This window comes from Tachysurus vachellii, chromosome 10 (genome assembly GCF_030014155.1).
Source record: "Tachysurus vachellii isolate PV-2020 chromosome 10, HZAU_Pvac_v1, whole genome shotgun sequence".
Lineage (NCBI taxonomy): Eukaryota > Metazoa > Chordata > Actinopteri > Siluriformes > Bagridae > Tachysurus > Tachysurus vachellii.
Genome location: NC_083469.1, coordinates 3,079,610 through 3,097,500, shown reverse-complemented (window position 1 = coordinate 3,097,500; position 17,891 = coordinate 3,079,610). Strand labels below are relative to the sequence as shown.

General features: G+C 40.0%; 2 protein-coding genes across 7 annotated transcripts in view; one reads left to right on the top strand and one right to left on the bottom strand.

The window, feature by feature from the left end:
• si:ch211-15d5.11 (nuclear receptor coactivator 7) overlaps positions 1–6,851 on the bottom strand; it is a 19,645-nt gene extending 12,794 nt beyond the window's left edge. The window contains exons 1-5 of one of the 4 annotated variants that reach the window (XM_060878973.1): positions 6,493–6,851; positions 4,979–5,195; positions 4,441–4,577; positions 3,852–3,931; positions 1,535–1,612 (exon numbers count right to left, since the gene is read on the bottom strand). In XM_060878973.1, coding sequence (XP_060734956.1) covers positions 1,535–1,612; positions 3,852–3,931; positions 4,441–4,577; positions 4,979–5,037 — 354 coding nt within the window. In that variant the 5' untranslated portion in view covers positions 5,038–5,195; positions 6,493–6,851. Of the gene's footprint in view, positions 1–1,534; positions 1,613–3,584; positions 3,742–3,851; positions 3,932–4,440; positions 4,578–4,978; positions 5,196–6,492 lie in introns of those variants that run through there. The other 3 variants (XM_060878974.1, XM_060878975.1, XM_060878976.1) reach the window with 3 other exon arrangements.
• A 550-nt stretch (positions 6,852–7,401) lies between these two features.
• On the top strand, positions 7,402–15,481 carry mtfr1l (mitochondrial fission regulator 1-like). Of its 3 annotated transcripts, none has more exons than XM_060879378.1 (8): positions 7,402–7,525; positions 8,191–8,342; positions 9,914–10,021; positions 10,345–10,454; positions 10,593–10,804; positions 10,900–11,254; positions 11,933–12,088; positions 12,779–15,481. In XM_060879378.1, exons 2-7 carry the CDS (start codon positions 8,328–8,330, stop codon positions 12,042–12,044), a joined length of 912 nt encoding a protein of 303 aa, XP_060735361.1. In that variant the 5' UTR covers positions 7,402–7,525; positions 8,191–8,327; the 3' UTR covers positions 12,045–12,088; positions 12,779–15,481. The 3 variants fall into 3 exon arrangements, with proteins under 3 accessions (XP_060735361.1, XP_060735360.1, XP_060735358.1); XM_060879377.1 differs by lacking the exon at positions 7,402–7,525 and adding an exon at positions 7,579–7,788; XM_060879375.1 differs by lacking the exon at positions 7,402–7,525 and adding an exon at positions 7,579–7,844.
• Positions 15,482–17,891: the final 2,410 nt, after the last annotated feature.

The following is a 17,891-nucleotide window of genomic DNA, read 5'->3' as shown; positions in this document are numbered from 1 at the left end:
TTTGTTAGTGCATTTGCTTTTTTGGTGGTGGTAGTGTTAGTGTGGTGTGTGCTTGTTGTTGGTGGGGTGTTTGTTGATGTTTTTGTTAGTGGTGTTGGAGTTGTTAGTGTGTATGTTTTTTGGCAGTAGTGGTGTTAAGTGTTGTTCTTGTGGTTAGTGTGTATTGGTCATGTTTTTGGTAATGCAGGTTTTGTTGGAGGTGAATTTGTAATTGTTGGTGTACTAGGTGTTGTTGTAAGTGGTAGTTTTGTTGGTATTGGTGATGGCAGTGTTGTTTCTGTTGTTGACGTTTTATTGTTGTCGACAGAGTTGCTACTATGTTTTAGGTAGTAGTGTTGTTAGTGTTGTTCTTGTGGTTAGTGTGTGTTGTTCATGTTTTTGGTTGTGTTGGTTTTGTTGTTGTTGGTGTTACAGGTGTTGGTGTTGGAAGTGTTGATGATGGCAGTGTTTGTGTTGTTAGTGTTGCTGTTGTTGTATTTCTCATTCTTGTTGTTGGTGTTATAGGTGTTGTTCTTGTTGTTGCTATAAGTTATAATGTTGGTGGTGGGAGTGGTGTTGGTGTTGAGGATGGCAGTGTTGTTGATGACAGTGGTAGTAGTGTAGTCTGTGCTGTTGTTGATTTTTGTGATGTAGGCAGGGCTCTCAAGTTTTGAAGAAAGGCAAGCGTGACATCTCGACCCCCCCCCCCCCCCCCTAAAATAAAAATAAATAAATAATGGGGGAGTCGTTGTGTTTGGAAAGGATCACTGACCGCAATTTAACCAAATACAAAGTATTTGTTTCATTTCCATTTATTAATTTGTGTGTGTGTGTGTGTGTGTGTGTGTGTGTATGTATGTGTGTGTATGTGTGTGATAATGAATATATTTTTTTTCATTGTTTGTTGCATTAAATCTTACCCAGATAGTGCTATTTTCTGATTGGCTATTGTGTAGCTTCTTTTTTTGATTGGCTGATAAGTGTCAGGCTCGACTAAGAGCTCCAGGGGAGACGCGCTTGATTCCTGCCCGGTTCCATACAGACAGCGGTGTGGACTGATACGTTTTGGGCTTCTGCGGCTTATTAAATATATGATAAATAGTCAAAAAGTTTTTCTGCGTGAGAAATACAATGTGTGTTGGGAGAACGTGAGAAAAGACCGAAATGCGTGACTCTCACTCTCAATGCGTGACACTTGACAGGCCTGTGTAGGTGTTTGTTGTTGTTATTGGTGTATATTTTTATTTGTATTATTTCACCTTATCTGTAATTGTGTTTTTTCCCAGCTCTGTGTTTTCTTCTTAATCCTTAAAATTAAACTCACGTTGAAGGATTACTGCTATTAATCCCAACAAAATTTAGCAAACATGAGCAAGATGGAACACAATACAACTTTTTTATGGCTCATCTCATCTTTCATTCCCCCGGTGACGCACCATACGGCTATAAATATCATATGTTCTACTGGGAATGTGGTCACCATAGAACAGAACACAATGATACAGCAGATAGCAACAACACAACACAAAGTACACAATAAACTAGTGTGGTCTACCTGTGTCATTAAAGTTGAATCTGCTGATCTGCCACTAAACCGAGAGGCTATACTGAACACTGTGTCCTCGTGATGAACCTGTTTTACACACACACACACACACACACACACACACACACACACACACACACACACACACACACACACACACACTAGTTCTGTTACTTGCTGCAAGTATTTCTGTAACTACTTCTCTTAACTTGCTGCCACAAAGCTAAAGGTAACACACTGTTAGTTAGCATTAATTAGCAAATCAATATTCGGTAATTAGCAAGGCTAAAACTTTAGTTCTGGTAGCTAGCATGATTTTATACTAAGTAATTAGAATGTAACAGGCCAAATTAGAAAGATTACAAAGTGCAGTTAGAAAGAATGATGTACAAAAACCTTCAAATATATTACAAAGGTGATGTTACTACATAGATGCTGATTTCATTTATTAGCATTACTTCCTATGAGGTTACAAATGAGGAAATTTTACCTCAAGCTAAATTCTGCAGATTAGCAAATCTAGTTTTAGTATGTAGCATAACGCTTCGTTAAGATAACTTTGGTAGATCGATTCAACAGTTAGCAAGATGTTTTAAAAACCTTGAATCTCTCTTTCATCAAAGGTCTAGGAAGCTTGTTTTAGTTCCTAGCATTACATTCTGCGAAGCTAATTTCAACAATAAACAATGTGTTACATAACGCTAATTTTGCCAGATACAAATCTAGATTCAGAAGTTAGCAAAGACGGTTTATAAAGCTATAAAAACATTGTACACTGTGTTTTATATATAAAGCTAGAGTCAGTAGCTAGCAAGTATTTCTATATATATCTACCTTCAGTAATTAATTAAAATAAGATCATCCTCAAAACCCATCCGTTAAAGTCATTAGATGTTTAAAAAATAATTCCTTTTATTACAAAGGTGCTACATCAAGCAGTTATTAGCATTTGAGTCTCGAAATCCAGACTCAGGAATAAGGAATGTAATATACAAAGCTAAATTCAATTCATCCAAGTTTTCACATAAAGCTAAATTTTAAAGCTAAATAAAGCTGGATTTAGCAGCTAGCATGGATTTCTACATATCTTGTTTCACTAATTAGCAGATCTAGCTCCAGTATTAGCTCCACGATGCTCTATAACGCTAGCTTCTGTAAACAGAAAATCATCAATCCCATAGATTCCGCTATTATCGGGACGTTCAATACAGCATATGTGAAAACAAAGGTCGAGTGTAAAGCTTGTTTCAGTTATTAGCATTCTATAAAACTGATTTTAATAACGAGCACAAGTTTCACATAAATTTAAAAGATACACAGCTAGATTGGATGTTTTACATGCAAACTGTTTTACAAAGCTATAAAAGCATTGTTTAATGTTATATAAAGCTGGATTCAGTAGCTAGCAAGGGTTTCTACGAATCTTGTTTCATTAATTATCAAATCTAGCTCCAGTATTTAGCTTGATATTCTATAAAGCTAGCATCTGTAAACAGAAAATCGCCCTCCAAAGATAGATTCAGTCTAGTGAATATAAAGCTAGTTAGCAAGTGTAATATAGGTTCAGTAGTTAGCAAAGCTTTTTATGACTAGTTTCATTCATTAGAACATCTTGCTTCAGTATTTAGCATGATGTTCTATAAAGCTAGCATGTGTAATCAGAAAATCATCCCCCAAAGCTAAAGATTAGCTTAGCCATTTAGCCATTAGCAAGATGAGAAAAAGCTTGTATCAGTTATTAGCATTCTGCAAAACTAATTTCTAATCATTAACACAGGTGTCACATAAAGCTAATTTTGACAGATACAAAAGAAGTTAGCAAGGTGAATGTAGATTCAGAATTTTTTGTAGTTTCATTGATAACCAAAACAAAACTAGCTTCTTTATTTAGCATTATGCACTATGACACTAATTTCCATAAGCAGCAAGTCAATCCCCATAGCTCGATTTGTTCTGTATTTCAAGCCAAAGCACACACACACTCACACACACACACACACACACACACACACACACACACACTATCAGCTATTCTCATTAGTGATTTATTTTCCATTACCAAAGCCTTTTTCTTCCACAGAGCTCCATTGAAAAGCTTCAGCAAAAATTTCTGAATATCCATGAAGCTAAATATCTGGGTTAACAGCGGTGTTTAGGAGGAATGTGGCGGCGATGTGGTGTGTCTGTGACCTTTGCTCGGCTCACTTCATAATGTGTGTGTGTTGTGTTTTCGTCTGTACAGTAAGAGGGTATAATTATAGGTCATATCATTTACTTGTGTGTGTGTGTGTGTGTGTGTGTGTGTGTGTGTGTGTGTCACACTCACCGCTCGCTCATCACTCCTGCTTGATTCTACTACAGACTGCAGTGTCTTTGTTGTCAACATGTCAGATGGAAAAGCAGTTTCTGTGAAAGAGAACAGAAACGTAGAGTTTTCATCAGTTCTCATATACGACACGTTTACAATTTACTCACATTCGCTGTCTAATCTGAGTCAATTCTGAACCTGATTCACCGTCTAATCCACAATTATTCATTGTAGTCCACACCTGATTCACTGTCTAATCCACATCTGATTCACTGTCTAATCCACACCTGATTCACTGTCTAATTGACATGATTCATTGTAGTCCACACCTGATTCACTGTCTAATCCACATCTGATTCACTGTCTAATCCACACCTGATTCACTGTCTAATCCACATCTGATTCACTGTCTAATCCACACCTGATTCACCGTCTAATCCACATGATTCATTGTAGTCCACACCTGATTTACTGTCTCATTCTTCTTCTTCCTCTTATTATTATTATTATTATCTTTTTTATAATGTTTCCTCATGAAGCACTTTGAACTGCACTTTATGTAAAAATTAAAATCTAATTAAAATAAAAATCTTAACATTAACATCACCTTTGAGGTAATACTGTCTCAGTTTGGGGTTCCGTATGTGATGGCGTCCCGTATCAGCATCATCCTGACCCACGTTAGCGCTCACGGAGGCAAAACCCGGAGTCTGCGTGAAGCCTGGCGGCAGCCTGGTGCCCAGCCTGGGGGTTAGAACGAGTCAGGGTTAGGTTTAGTTTTATATGTAAAGTTTTCATATACATTTTTTAAAGAAATTTTAGAAATCACAATTTTTATTTTCAAAATGAAATAATTAAAAAAAATCTTTAATACTGAAAGTGTTTTTATTTTATTTGTAAAATTCTTAACAAAAAAATTGATATAATTCCTATATTTTATCATCAGGATATAGATATTATAATTCCTTCATCATAGGGTCCAGCTCTACATTCCTAACAGCTCCAGAGTGTGTAGTACCGAAACACTCGGATTCGGTATCCAGCGTCCCTCTGGGTTTGTCGGTACTTGATCAGATTACTGCAGTGTTACGGTGTGAGTCATGAACTACACAAGAGCTACACAAGAACTACACAAGAGAACTGACCTGCTCTTGACGTTGCAGAAGTATCCGCTTCTCGTCTTCTCCCTCTGTTTACTGTCCATTGTGTTTTTTTTTTGTTTTTGTTTTTTTTTTGGGGGCTAAATTCCAGAAGCGCAGATGTTAATGCAGATGTTCAGTGGACCAGAAAAGATTTGAAGGAATTTGTTTTTCTTTCCATCGTCGTCCTCCTTCATCATATCCTATATATAGCAGCTACAATCTGTGGAAATAGTAGATATGATAATAATAATAATAATAATAATAATAATAATAATAATAATAACAACAACAATAATAATATTATTGTTGTTATTATTATTAGTATTATACAGATGTACCAGGTCACTTTATTAGGAACACGTACTTTCAAATTTATTTTATTTGAGAGAGCAGAAATACACTTCAGATTCTTAGTGTCTATTTTTATATGAGCTTCATATTAACACCACTGTGGCATGAGACATGACACAGACCTTCATTCATCAGGCACGTCAGGAACACGATGCTCGAGTGGACCCGGGTTCACCTGGTACACAAACCCACTATTTGCTAGCACTTATTTTACGAGATGCAGAACAGAACTCACTGCTGCTGTTGTAAATCAATTTAAAGTAGAGATCCGGTTTAAATATAAAAGCCTAGAAGAGTCACACTTACAAATATTTGAAATGTTTCGTTCTCTGATGTATAACTATAAATTGTGATTTGTGTTTTTTAATATTGATTTGTTCAAATCAAATCAGTTTTAAACTTTTTTTTGTTATGCTACCTAGAATTACATGGCTCCTACACTTATTTCTAGTACTTTCTAATGCCAATTCCTGGAGGATTTTGGACCCTTAAAATGAGATCATTGCCCAGAAAAGATTAGAAATTCTCTAACGCTCAATATATATGTATATGTACTGTACTTGGCTTTTGTGTTCTGCTTTACATATTAACTTTATATAGTATAACATAAAGACATAAAGGCACAAAGGCACCCTATGTAGTGCACTATATATATATAGGCTACACTATGTATATATACACTATATATAGTATATATGCTATACTACATGCACTAAATAGGGTAGTGCACTATATATATACACCCTATGTAGTATACTATATGTATACACCCTATATACACACACACACACACACACACACACACACACACACACACACACACATATATTTATATATATACATATATATACATACATACATACATACATACATACATAAACTATATATAAAATGTTTCTAAAAGAAGGCCATTTGTCCATCCCTGCAGCATTTAAATGACTTCCACGTACATTTACATTTAATTCTCCATCTATAAAAAAACATCAATCAGACTTTTTCCAATGCTGGTGCTGCTGAAGATGATGATGATGAAGATGATATAAAAGCAGAAGTTAGCCAGCTTTGCTACTGTCTGATCAGTGACGAATAAAACCACATTCCTTCTATCTCTGCATGACACACCGACGGTATAAACAGAGTAGAAACTGATCTGTGTTTTTACCCACCGCGGTGTAAATCAGAGCTCCAGGCGTCTCTCCATCATGTGGTTTATTATCAACATGGATTTGACAGGCGTATTGTTCCTCCTAAGTCCCGCCTTCTGCTCTCCGATTGGCTCGGACACAAGAGCTAAGCTGATGATTGGACAGTTCACAGATCAATCACATCACCTTCGAAACCGCAGAACCAAATTGTTTTTCTTTAGTTTTTTTATTCCCGATGTGAGTTCTCTTTTAATTCTCCATAGCTGTATCTACTTTACATTACGAATTGCGATACATTTGTAATTACGATTATTAGTTATTTCTTGAAATGATTTGTAACGCAATACGGGCGGAAATAAATCACATCACGAGTTGTTGAGGTTCTGTGCCTGCGGGGAAAGATGACGCCATCACCACGCGACCTACTGTTTATTTATTTTTTATTCATACGAGCTATTTATCTATGAATTTTTCTCCATGTGAATAATTTAAGATAAACATTTATCATTAACTTTTAGCTTGCTAACAATATTTGTCATAAATGTATTAAAAATTAAGCTAAAAATAAAACCAATACAGGACACCAGATGGTCATTTTTATAACCACAATTTTCTGCCTAAACGGTGAACTGTATAGTCAGTGTCATAGATAAGTTAAGGTTTGACCCAGAGTATTCCATGCAGATTTGCATTATTAAGAAGTAATACTTAAAAAAAAGTCATTAAAATTATTAACATGATTGAAATACTTCGTCATAATTAACCACTGCACTGCACTGATTAATTGCTGTTATTTATTCGGAATACAATAAAATATTTACACAATAAAATCCCTTCTGTACTCATTTTTAAGACCTTTATCTTGCTACGTTTGAAACTTTTATTTTGTCGAGTATTCTATTGGACGCTGGGACGTAAGAACGAACCAATCACAGAGCGTCCTCGTTAGCTAACGAAGCTAGTTAGCTTAGCTTTGTTACCACGGCATTGAATTTGTTTGTAGTGTGAAAAAAAAACCCACACAGATTGTAAAGAAGAAAACAATTTTTTTATGGTTCGTAGGATATGTTTTTATTATATAAATAATAATAATAATAAAACGTCTTCCCAAACGCTTTAGTTTTTTAGTAGCGTTACGTTAACAAACACTTCGGCTGTGTTCCAAATAGATATTCGGTCCCTTATTAAGGGAGCGAGGGGGCCGTTACACACTTGGCGTTTTAGGGCACCTACGAAGACAACAGTGATCGGTTTGGAACAAAGCCGCGGTTTATAACGCTGTTGTAGCTAAACGAGGGTCGACTCCTGGGACGCAAGGTTATAAAACGTTTACTGCAACGTTGTTTAGATGCGAGGAGTCAAATTAAACTACGGTAATCTTTATATATCAACTAATTTTATTACGTGTATTGGAAACAAACATTTAAAACCGTCGAATTTTAAAGCCGGTTTGGTAGCTAGCATGCTAACGTGCGTTAGCATCATACATACAGTCTGATTTTGTAAACATTTGGGTTTTTTTTTTCAGTATTTAAAGGCAAAAACATGCCAAGTGTTGATACCAAGTGTGTTTTGATTGTGATGTTGTGCTTTCTAGGCATTTAATACATTACAAGTCATGCTTGTAGATATATAAATTAGATTATTTCTGTATCATCTCTCATATGTATGTGATTAATGACATTTCTCCTCTCTTCATCCTCCCTTCTTTCTTTGCAGATGCTCTGTGACTCGACCGCAGTGGACTGAAGTGGGCCGAAGACTCCTGAGCATCATGTTCTTCGTCCTGCTGTGATCCTGAACACTCTGGGAATCCAAACTCTCGTGGTGTTGTGTTTAAACCCTCTTCTACTGTGATGGATGCTGGAGCGGTGAGATTTCTGTCTGTAGCTGTGTCCCACATCACACCTCGCTCACTACATCCTCATACAGCTCCGTTCACAAGCCTGGATCACTATACGGTGTCACCTGAAAGTTTGTGATCGATTTAGAAATAATTATATTGAACCTTTTGATTTCAGTATCTGTTGTGACTCCTTGTGCAGCAGTAAGTGTTTCCGGTAACTTTTGATCTGTCCCGCACAACGGCTTAAAAGAATCTGATATGGTTCGTCAGTACAGGACAGAGAACAGAGAGCTTCAACACTGGGATTTTACTGGGTGTCCTCACATGACCTGGTGCTTCCACAATTTTTATTTTGGATTAAGCTCAGGACGTTGACTTGACCTTTCTAAAACATTATCTTTGTTCTTCTTTAATCATTCTTTGGTAGACGGTCTTGTCTGCTTGTGAACGTTGTCTTTCTTGAGATTCAGTTTATAGACAGATGTGTTGCCGTTTTTTATTTAGAGATCACTGGTATAAGTCTGAATTCTTTGTTCCATCAATTAACATAAGCCAAAGTAAAAGACGCCCTTTCTGACCCAGCAGACTATTACGCATTTTGCTTTTGGAGTGATCTTTGTTGGTTGACCACTTCTGGGATGTACCTATGGCCTTAAATTTCATTCATTTGTAGGAAGTCCAAACTCTTAATAGATGATGATGTAACCTTTTCTAGCCTGACAACAATAACTCTTTCTGAAATCCTCAGAAATCTCCATTGTTTTTACAATGATCCCCTTTCACAAACACACGTCATGAACATCAAGTCAAGTCAAGAAGCTTTAATTGTCATTTCAACCATATATAGCTGTTGCAGTAGACAGTGACATGAGACAACGTTTCTACAGGATTGTGCTACATAAAACAAAGACAGGGCTATAAGGACTTAGTAAGTTAGTCCTAGATACATAATGTGCATCTGTACAACCTGGTGTACACGGAGCAGGACAAGACAAACAAGACAGTGCAGGACAAAAGACAGTGCAGATGAAAAGTTACAAGACAATACAAAAAAGACAATACACAAGAGACGATAAACAGAAACAGCGCCGACCGACCAGCGTCAATACTGTATGTAAATACTGTAAGTTCAGACAATATTGTGTGCAGTAATACTATAATGAACACAGTTTCTTAGCAGCAGGTCCCTGAGATATTGTACAGTTTGTGCAAAATGACTGATGTTAGACAGAGTGTGCAAAGAACAAAAAAGTCAAAAAGTGTGCAAAACAGCATGTAAACAGTTTGATGCATGTAAACAGGTAAATGGATGTATATTGGAAGAGTGTGTATTTAATGTAGGTCTGTGCAGTCCATACAGTTGATGTGTGTGTGTTGTACTCAGTACAATTCAGTTCAGTTATTAAGGAGTCTGATGGCTTGTGGGAAGAAACTGTTACACAGTCTGGTCGTGAGGTCCCGAATGCTTCGGTACCTTGTTCCAGACGGCAGGAGGGTGAAGAGTGTGTGTGTGGGGTGAAGAGTGTGTGGGGTCATCCACATCAGCGTGTGTGTGTGTAAGGTGGTGTGTAAGGTGGTGTTTGTGTGTTTGTGCAGGAGGTGATTCCTATTTGGCAGAATAAGCCACATGGTGCGACCCGGAGTGTGGTAAGGAGAATTGGCTCCACGTTGCCTCTGAAACCCTGCCCCAGAGCCTGCTTCCAGGTAACACACACACACACACACACACACACACACACATGTCAAATTCATGTACATTAGAGCTCTTGTCTACAATTTAGCAGAAACAATGTCAAGTACAAATCTGTACCAAATAATATTCTTTCTTTCTTTCTTTCTTTCTTTCTTTCTTTCTTTTTACCGTCACTTTTTTTATTGTTTCTTCTCCCTTCCCTCCTTCCATTGCTTTCCCCACCTTCCTTACTTCTTCCCTCCTGATTGTAATACTTCTTTTCTGTTAATACCTGTGTCATCATCTGCTTGTTAACATTGTGTGTGTGTGTGTGTGTGTGTGTGTGTGTGTGTAGGAGCTGCCCGGTCTGAACCCCCTGCGGCCCACAGATGGCCCCCTGGTGCCCACACTTGCTGACATCGCCTGGATTGCTGCTGATGAAGAGGAGACTTATGCGAGAGTCAGGTGTGTAAGTGCAGGCGTTTGTGTGAGCGAGGGCGTGTCCGTATGACCACCAGGGTTAAATCATCTCTGTAGATTAAATCTAAACTCTAAACTGGTGCGTTTCTCAATAAAACAGCGTTGTCTTTTCCTATTGGTCAGGAGCGACACACGCCCCTTCCGTCAGGAGTGGAGGCCGACGCCCCTCATGGTCCTACACAGGAACTCGTCAGTGCCTAATTTCAGGCGTGAGGGAAAGCGCATGGAGGGTCTGAGGAAGCCGGGCATCACGGCACTGAACCGCGCCACCGCCCTGCAGGACGAGCTGAGCCGCCTTCGCGCACAAATCGCCAAGATTGTAGCCGGAGAGAACGGTACACACACACACACACACACACACACGATCATTAGTGTATGTGTATGATCAGAGCTTATAATAAACACTACGTTTGTTTCTCCTCCCTCTCAGACTCGAACCCCATCACCCCGGACCTCCTCTCTCCAGACGACACCACTGTCGGTTTCTCCATGGCTCCTTTCGAGACCGTGGCGTACCACCCGCTCCCCGCCGCCTCCTTCGTCATCAGCGACGTCACAGAAGTGGACGAGGAGGAAGAGGAGTACGAGTCGGAGGTCCCCGAGCTAGCGCCCGACCCCGTGCCCCCTGTCTGCATGACGGCTTCGGCGACCTTCGATCTCGACCGGCCCACCATGGAGTTCCGGGAGGCGGAGGAAGACACGGTGTCGCTGTCCAAGTCCACCAGCTTCGCCGACGTCAAGGACATCCTGAGGGACATGAACCGCATGAAGATGAGCAAGGACAGGTGAGAGGACATGAACATGATGGACAGATCCGTGTCTCTTATTTGTCTGTCTCTCTGTCTATCTACATTCTTTGTACTCCTTTGTTTAGCTCTCACTGTATCTGTCTATCTGCTTTCTTTCTCTCTCACTCTCTCTTCGTCAATTTTTCATTCTTTCTTTTGTCTTTCTTTATTTCTTTTTTGCTTTTTCTGTTTGTCTCTTTATCTTTCTGTATTTGTCTGTATTCCTCCCTCTCTTTTTCTCTTCTTTTCTTTTTTTTTTCTTTTTTAAATGACGGTTTCTTTTTTTTTGTTTGTTTTTTTTTATTACTCTTTTCTTTCTCTACCTGCTTTTGTTCATCTGCATGTTACTTGTTTCTTGTACAAGTTTTCCTCTGCCTTTTCCTTCTTTTGGTTTCTTACTTGTCATTTTTCTTGTTATCCTTTCTCTTTTCATCTCTCTCTCTCTCTCTCTGTCTCTCTCTCTCTCTCTCTCTGTCTCTCTACTCCTTTTCCTCGCTGATTGTTGATCTGTGCTGAACAGTGTGTGTACGGATTACATCATATCTGTAAAAAAGCACTGTACTCTCAATAACGTCTCTCTCTCTCTCTCTCTCTCTCTCTCTCTCTCTCTCTCTCTCTCTCTCTCTCTCTCTCTCTCTGTCTCTCTGCGTGCGTGTTGTGTGTGTGTGTGTGTAGATATTCCCGCGGCTGTACGTCACTGATGGAAGAGGACTCTGCTAGTCTGATCTCTGAAGCCTTGAAGAAGAAGTTCACACTGAGGGATGAAGACGTTCATATGAAGAAGTGATCTGCCTTTTCTCCATCATCTCTGTACCCACACATGCCCGACACGTAAGAACACACACACACACACACACACACACACACACACACACACACACGCAGCCTGACACTGAAGAACACGCATTTCTCTCTCACACACACACAGCCTAACACTGAACAACACAACATGCATACACACATACACACACACACACACCCGGACACGTAAGAACACGCATTTCTCTCACACACACACACACACACACACACAGCCTGACACTGAACAACACAACATGCATACACACATACACACACACACACACCCCGACACGTAAGAACACGCATTTCTCTCACACACACACGCACGCACACACGCGCGCGCGCACACACACACACACACAGCCTGACACTGAACAACACAACATGCATACACACACACACCCCGACACATAAGAACATAAGAACACTCATTTCTCTCTCACACACACACACACACACACACACAGCCTGACACTGAACAACACAACATGCATACACACATACACACACACACCCCCCGACACATAAGAACATGCATTTCTCTCTCTCACACACACACACACACACACTTTGACACTGAAGAGCACACATTTCACACACTGTCTTTATTTCTTTCTTAGAACTCATGGATTCAGGATTAGTCTGAAGTCTGTTCTAAACTCTTTGTTCTTTGTGCTTCTCCTCCACACAATGATCATCATCTTGTTGTCTGTGTTCCAGGTCTGTGCCTGTGGACCGTTTGCCATGGAAACGCCTCAGAGCCCCATGATGCCAAGTTAGGCTCCGCCCCCTTTCTCTCCCAAAGCTATTACAGCCGCACTGGAGTAGAGCAGCTCTCTGTTAAAACTCTTCCCCTCTTTCTCTCGCTCTCTCTCTCTCTCTCTCTCTCTCTCTCTCTCTCTCTCTCTCTATTACATCATATTTTACGTTTCTCAATTGCTGCCTTTTCACACAGAACATATTGTGTGATGAATGTTGTGATTTTGTGTCGTTTGAACAAAAGCTTCGAAATCACATTGCCTTCCTCACACACACATTTTTGTCTTTTCGTTTCCCCTTTCATCCTTTCCCTGAGACTCATACTTACTTCTTTTTCCCTTGACTAGTTTTCAAATCCTTCAGACTGAAGTATTTTCCAGGCTCATGGCTGCCTAAATACTTAGAAAAACCTCTCTAATGAAATGTTGTTGTTTCATACGTAGTTACGTTATTCCTCTCCTACACCGAGCACTCGTTCAACCGTTTACGTACAAAGTGCATTACGTAGCTTCTCTTGCGTGCGATTTCAGAGCTGCGGTTTGACTAGTCATTTTTTTATATTAGCTGCGTTAGTAACGAGCGTTAATGCGCCGTATTGTTATGACAGACGTGACAGTTTAGCCAAAAGATTCATTTACACGTCATTCATTGTCCCTTACATCAAACACACAGTCAGTACGCTAAACTAGTCATGCTAGCTACGGTACAAATACGCACACGATTGTCAGACAGCAAGCAGGTCTTTGCTGATTGGTCAGATTTAGAGTTTATCGACCTTTTTATTTACACCTATGGGTCTGGAAAAACACCATATTTCCCCAGCGCAATAAAACACAACGCTATTTTGATTTAAAGATGAGTGTGTGAGAGTGTGTGTGAGAGTGTGTGTGAGAGTGTGTGTGAGAGTGTGTGTGAGAGTGTGTGTGAGAGTGTGTGTGAGAGTGTGTGTGAGAGTGTGTGTGAGAGTGTGTGTGAGAGTGTGTGTGAGAGTGTGCGTGAGAGTGTGCGTGAGAGTGTGCGTGAGAGTGTGCGTGAGAGTGTGCGTGAGAGTGTGCGTGAGAGTGTGCGAGAGAGTGTGCGAGAGAGTGTGCGAGAGAGTGTGCGAGAGAGTGTGCGAGAGAGTGTGCGAGAGAGTGTGCGAGAGAGTGTGCGAGAGAGTGAGCGCGAGAGAGTGAGCGCGAGAGAGTGTGCGCGAGAGAGTGAGCGCGAGAGAGTGAGCGCGAGAGAGTGAGCGCGAGAGAGTGAGCGCGAGAGAGTGAGCGCGAGAGAGTGAGCGCGAGAGAGTGAGTGTGTGTATGCTTTGTATGGCTTATTGCTGCTGTAGCTGTCTGTGTAGCTCTGAAGAAATTTTATAGGAACATCAGGCCTCGTTTATCAAAGCGGTCACAAAAGAATTTATTTGTAACTCCTTTGTAGGAGCGTTTACACGAGAAACCTGCTGTTCGTGAAAATTCACTTGGTTTGAATAATCAGTCCTTGCAGGATTACACGCATTGAGCCACTTCCCTGATATAAGGAGGGGCTAGTTTACCAAAATCACCACAGGTTTGTAACGAGACGCGTCATGTAACATCACAGCACGCAGTTCATTCACGTGTACAATTCAAACGTCTCAATTCAAGCAGTTTTCCAGGAAAAAAGCATCGCAAATTTTGGTGTGAGGGGAAAATAAAGCAACATAATCAAGCATTTCGGGCAACAGTCACCAAACAAAACCCTGTGAAATCCTGAAGGGACTGAATAAACATTTAAGTTTTATGATTCGACTCATTAACGTGACCCTTCGCTCCATCAGCTTCAGATCGTATGGTGATTGTTGTGGTTGTGTTTATTTTTTAATATAGAGGTTCCTGCTTTGGTGTTTATTTCAGTGTCACACCAAACACCAACATAATGAAAGCTTTTGATTAGTTTTGTATTAGTGACTAAAGAAAGAGACCCAAAAACTCAGCTATAAATACAGACAAATAAGCGCTTGTGAGAGAGAGAGGTGTCTCTTGTTGCCTTACATAACCCAACTCCATCCAAATACCAAAAGTATCACGATATTTACATTTGCTAACAAACTACCAGCATTTTAAAAGCTCATTAAAGACCATAGTTTCTCATGAGAGACGTTTTCGTTGCATTGCTGTGAAGAGTTATAATCGAATATAACGTTAATATCATAATCCCTGATTCTTTTTTATTTGACTTGTCTCTGAATATAATTCCAGATGCTCACGGGATCCTTTTTACTCCACAGTTGAAAGTACAAATACACAAAGATTTTGGGCTTTAATGTATACGTTTATGTTTCTTTGGCATATTCCTTTAAATCCTCGTTTATATGCTTTGTGCATTAGATGATGAGTCCTGCCGTACAAACTGCTCATAAACTAGATGATGATGATGATGATGATGATGATGATGATGAAGAAGAAGAGGAAACCTCTGACTGTTAGAACTGGGTGCGAATCCTGCGGCGTGTTAGAAAGATGAGATTCAAGCATGTTTTACTTCCTGTTTGATCCCAGATTGTGTTTTTGTTTTTGTTTTTGTCTTCTCGAAGTGGATAAGGAAGTTTGTGTGCTGTGATTTGTTTTCTACTATGAGAATGGTGTTATACCTGCCTGTATATTGTGTGTACAAGAGAAAATAATAAAAGGATAACGTTAAAATACATCTCGGTTCCCTGTTCATGTTTTCCGTGTTACCTTTTCCATCCGCAAGAGGGCAGCACAGACCAAATAAAGCGTCACAATTATAACGCATTAAAAACCACGTTAAATAATTCGAATTTTTTTTGTAACGTACAAATAATTTCTACTGAATTTTAACATTCTATCAACATTTAAGACTTTGTATATCAACATCTTTAAAATGTACTTTTTTAAAAAATAACTCGATTGGACAAATATCAGTTTGGCTGCTGTGTAAAAGTCTCAATCTCATTCATTCATTCATTCATCTTCTACCGCTTATCCGAACTACCTCGGGTCACGGGGAGCCTGTGCCTATCTCAGGCATCAAGGCAGGATACACCCTGGACGGAGTGCCAACCCATCACAGGGCGCACACACACACTCATTCACGCACGCAATCACATACTAGGGACAATTTTCCAGAGATGCCAATCAACCTACCATGCATGTCTTTGGACCGGGGGAGGAAACCGGAGTACCCGGAGGAAACCCCCGAGGCACGGGGAGAACATGCAAACTCCACACACACAAGGTGGAGGCGGGAATCGAACCCCGACCCTGGAGGTGTGAGGCGAACGTGCTAACCACTAAGCCACCGTGCCCCCGTCTCAATCTCATACTAAATAATATTAATATAATACTAATATAGTATAAAATTAATGTAATGTCCATCATTATTACTAAAGCGTAGTTTTCAAAATGAGTGTGTCCCAACGTTTAAGACTTCGGGTTGATTCTCCCCCTGCTGCGTCTCAGAACAAAGCCATTAAGCATCATCTGGTTATATTTGTATTATTTGAGGCTAACCTTCATGTCTAATAAAGACTTCATGGACAAAATTTTACCTTCATCTTTAACAGTGGCTAGTTTTCTGGACAGAAGTTAACCTTTATTTTTAAGCTTTGGCTAGTTTTCTGGATGAAAGTTAGCTGCTATTTCTAGCTGTGGCTATTGTTCTAGGCAGAAGTTAGCCCTTATTTCTAATTTTGGATGGTGTCCTGGATAAAACCGACCTTTATTTCTGTCTTTGCCTATTGTTCTGGACGGAATTCATACAACCTGTATTTCTTGACATTGCTAGTCGTCTGTACGACGCATTCAACCAGACAAGTCTCGGTCCTAATGTCTAGCAAGTTTTAGCTTTCCTGATAAATATATGACTCTTATCCTGCTGATTAAGTTCTAGCTGTGTGATAAATCACTTTGGTTCTTAGCTGAACAAAGACAATCCTTTATTTTATACCCAGGATTAGTTCTATGGACAAATACAAGACTTTATTTTGAGTGCTAGTCACTTAGCATGTACCTTCAGCCATTTAGACACATTATGTTTCACTGAGGTCATGAAGCATGTTCCACGTGTTATGGCACGATAAACTGTGACTCACAAGATATTAGTTAATGTTTAATTCCTAATTATTCTCCAGAAGGTTTGGTTCATTCCAGGCCGGCTTTGACTCGCGGTCTATTTTCTGAGTTTGAGTCCTTGGCCTAGTTCACTTCTCACCTCTCTGAAGTGGATTCTGCCTTTTTTAGATGCCAGAAGATGTCTGCGGAGAATCGGATTAATCGAGTCCGGTGTCACTCTGTGGTTGCTAACGACTATAAATATCGACCCCTGCCTGACATTGACACGTTTTTTTTTTGCTAATCTAGCATGTGGTTGGAAAGACATGTGAAGTGATAACTGTGCTGATGTAGGAATTAGACAAGTGAGTTGAACACTCACTCTCATTCATTTTCTACCGCTTATCCGAACTACCTCGGGTTATGGGGAGCCTGTGCCTATCTCAGGCGTCATCGGGCATCAAGGCAGGATACACCCTGAACGGAGTGCCAACCCATCGCAGGGCACACACACACACACACACACACTCATGCAATCACACACTACGGACAATTTTCCAGAGATGCCAATCAACCTACCATGCATGTCTTTGGACCGGGGGAGGAAACCGGAGTACCTGGAGGAAACCCCTGAGGCACGGGGAGAACATGCAAACTCCACACACACAAGGCGGAGGCGGGAATCGAACCCCCAACCCTGGAGGTGTGAGGTGAACGTGCTAACCACTAAGCCACCGTGCCCCCCTGAGTTGAACACAATGTTGGTTATTCTACTTGCTAGCTTTTTGCTTAGCAGTTAACATGATAACCAGTGAACGTTGTAGCTTTTGTAGTTCTTTAGTTTTTGGATGTGACATGCTGTGCGAAATGTTTACTTATGTCTTCCTCGCTATCAGGCCTTCAAAACATCTACTGTATATGTGCATGTGTCAGTAATAGTTAAGAAGTTTAAATATGTCCTTTGCCTTTTTTCATAAGCTAAGCATATGTGGATGATGTTTAAGCTATGCTTTTGCATCAGTTTCATTCATGAGGCACCAGAG

What these genes read in the sequence shown, in the direction of transcription:
- mtfr1l (XM_060879378.1), top strand. An exon ending in GAGACTTATGCGAGAGTCAG is followed by an intron (nt 10,455 to 10,592) that starts GTGTGTAAGTGC and finishes CCTATTGGTCAG; the next exon opens with GAGCGACACACGCCCCTTCC. An exon ending in GATTGTAGCCGGAGAGAACG is followed by an intron (nt 10,805 to 10,899) that starts GTACACACACAC and finishes CCTCCCTCTCAG; the next exon opens with ACTCGAACCCCATCACCCCG.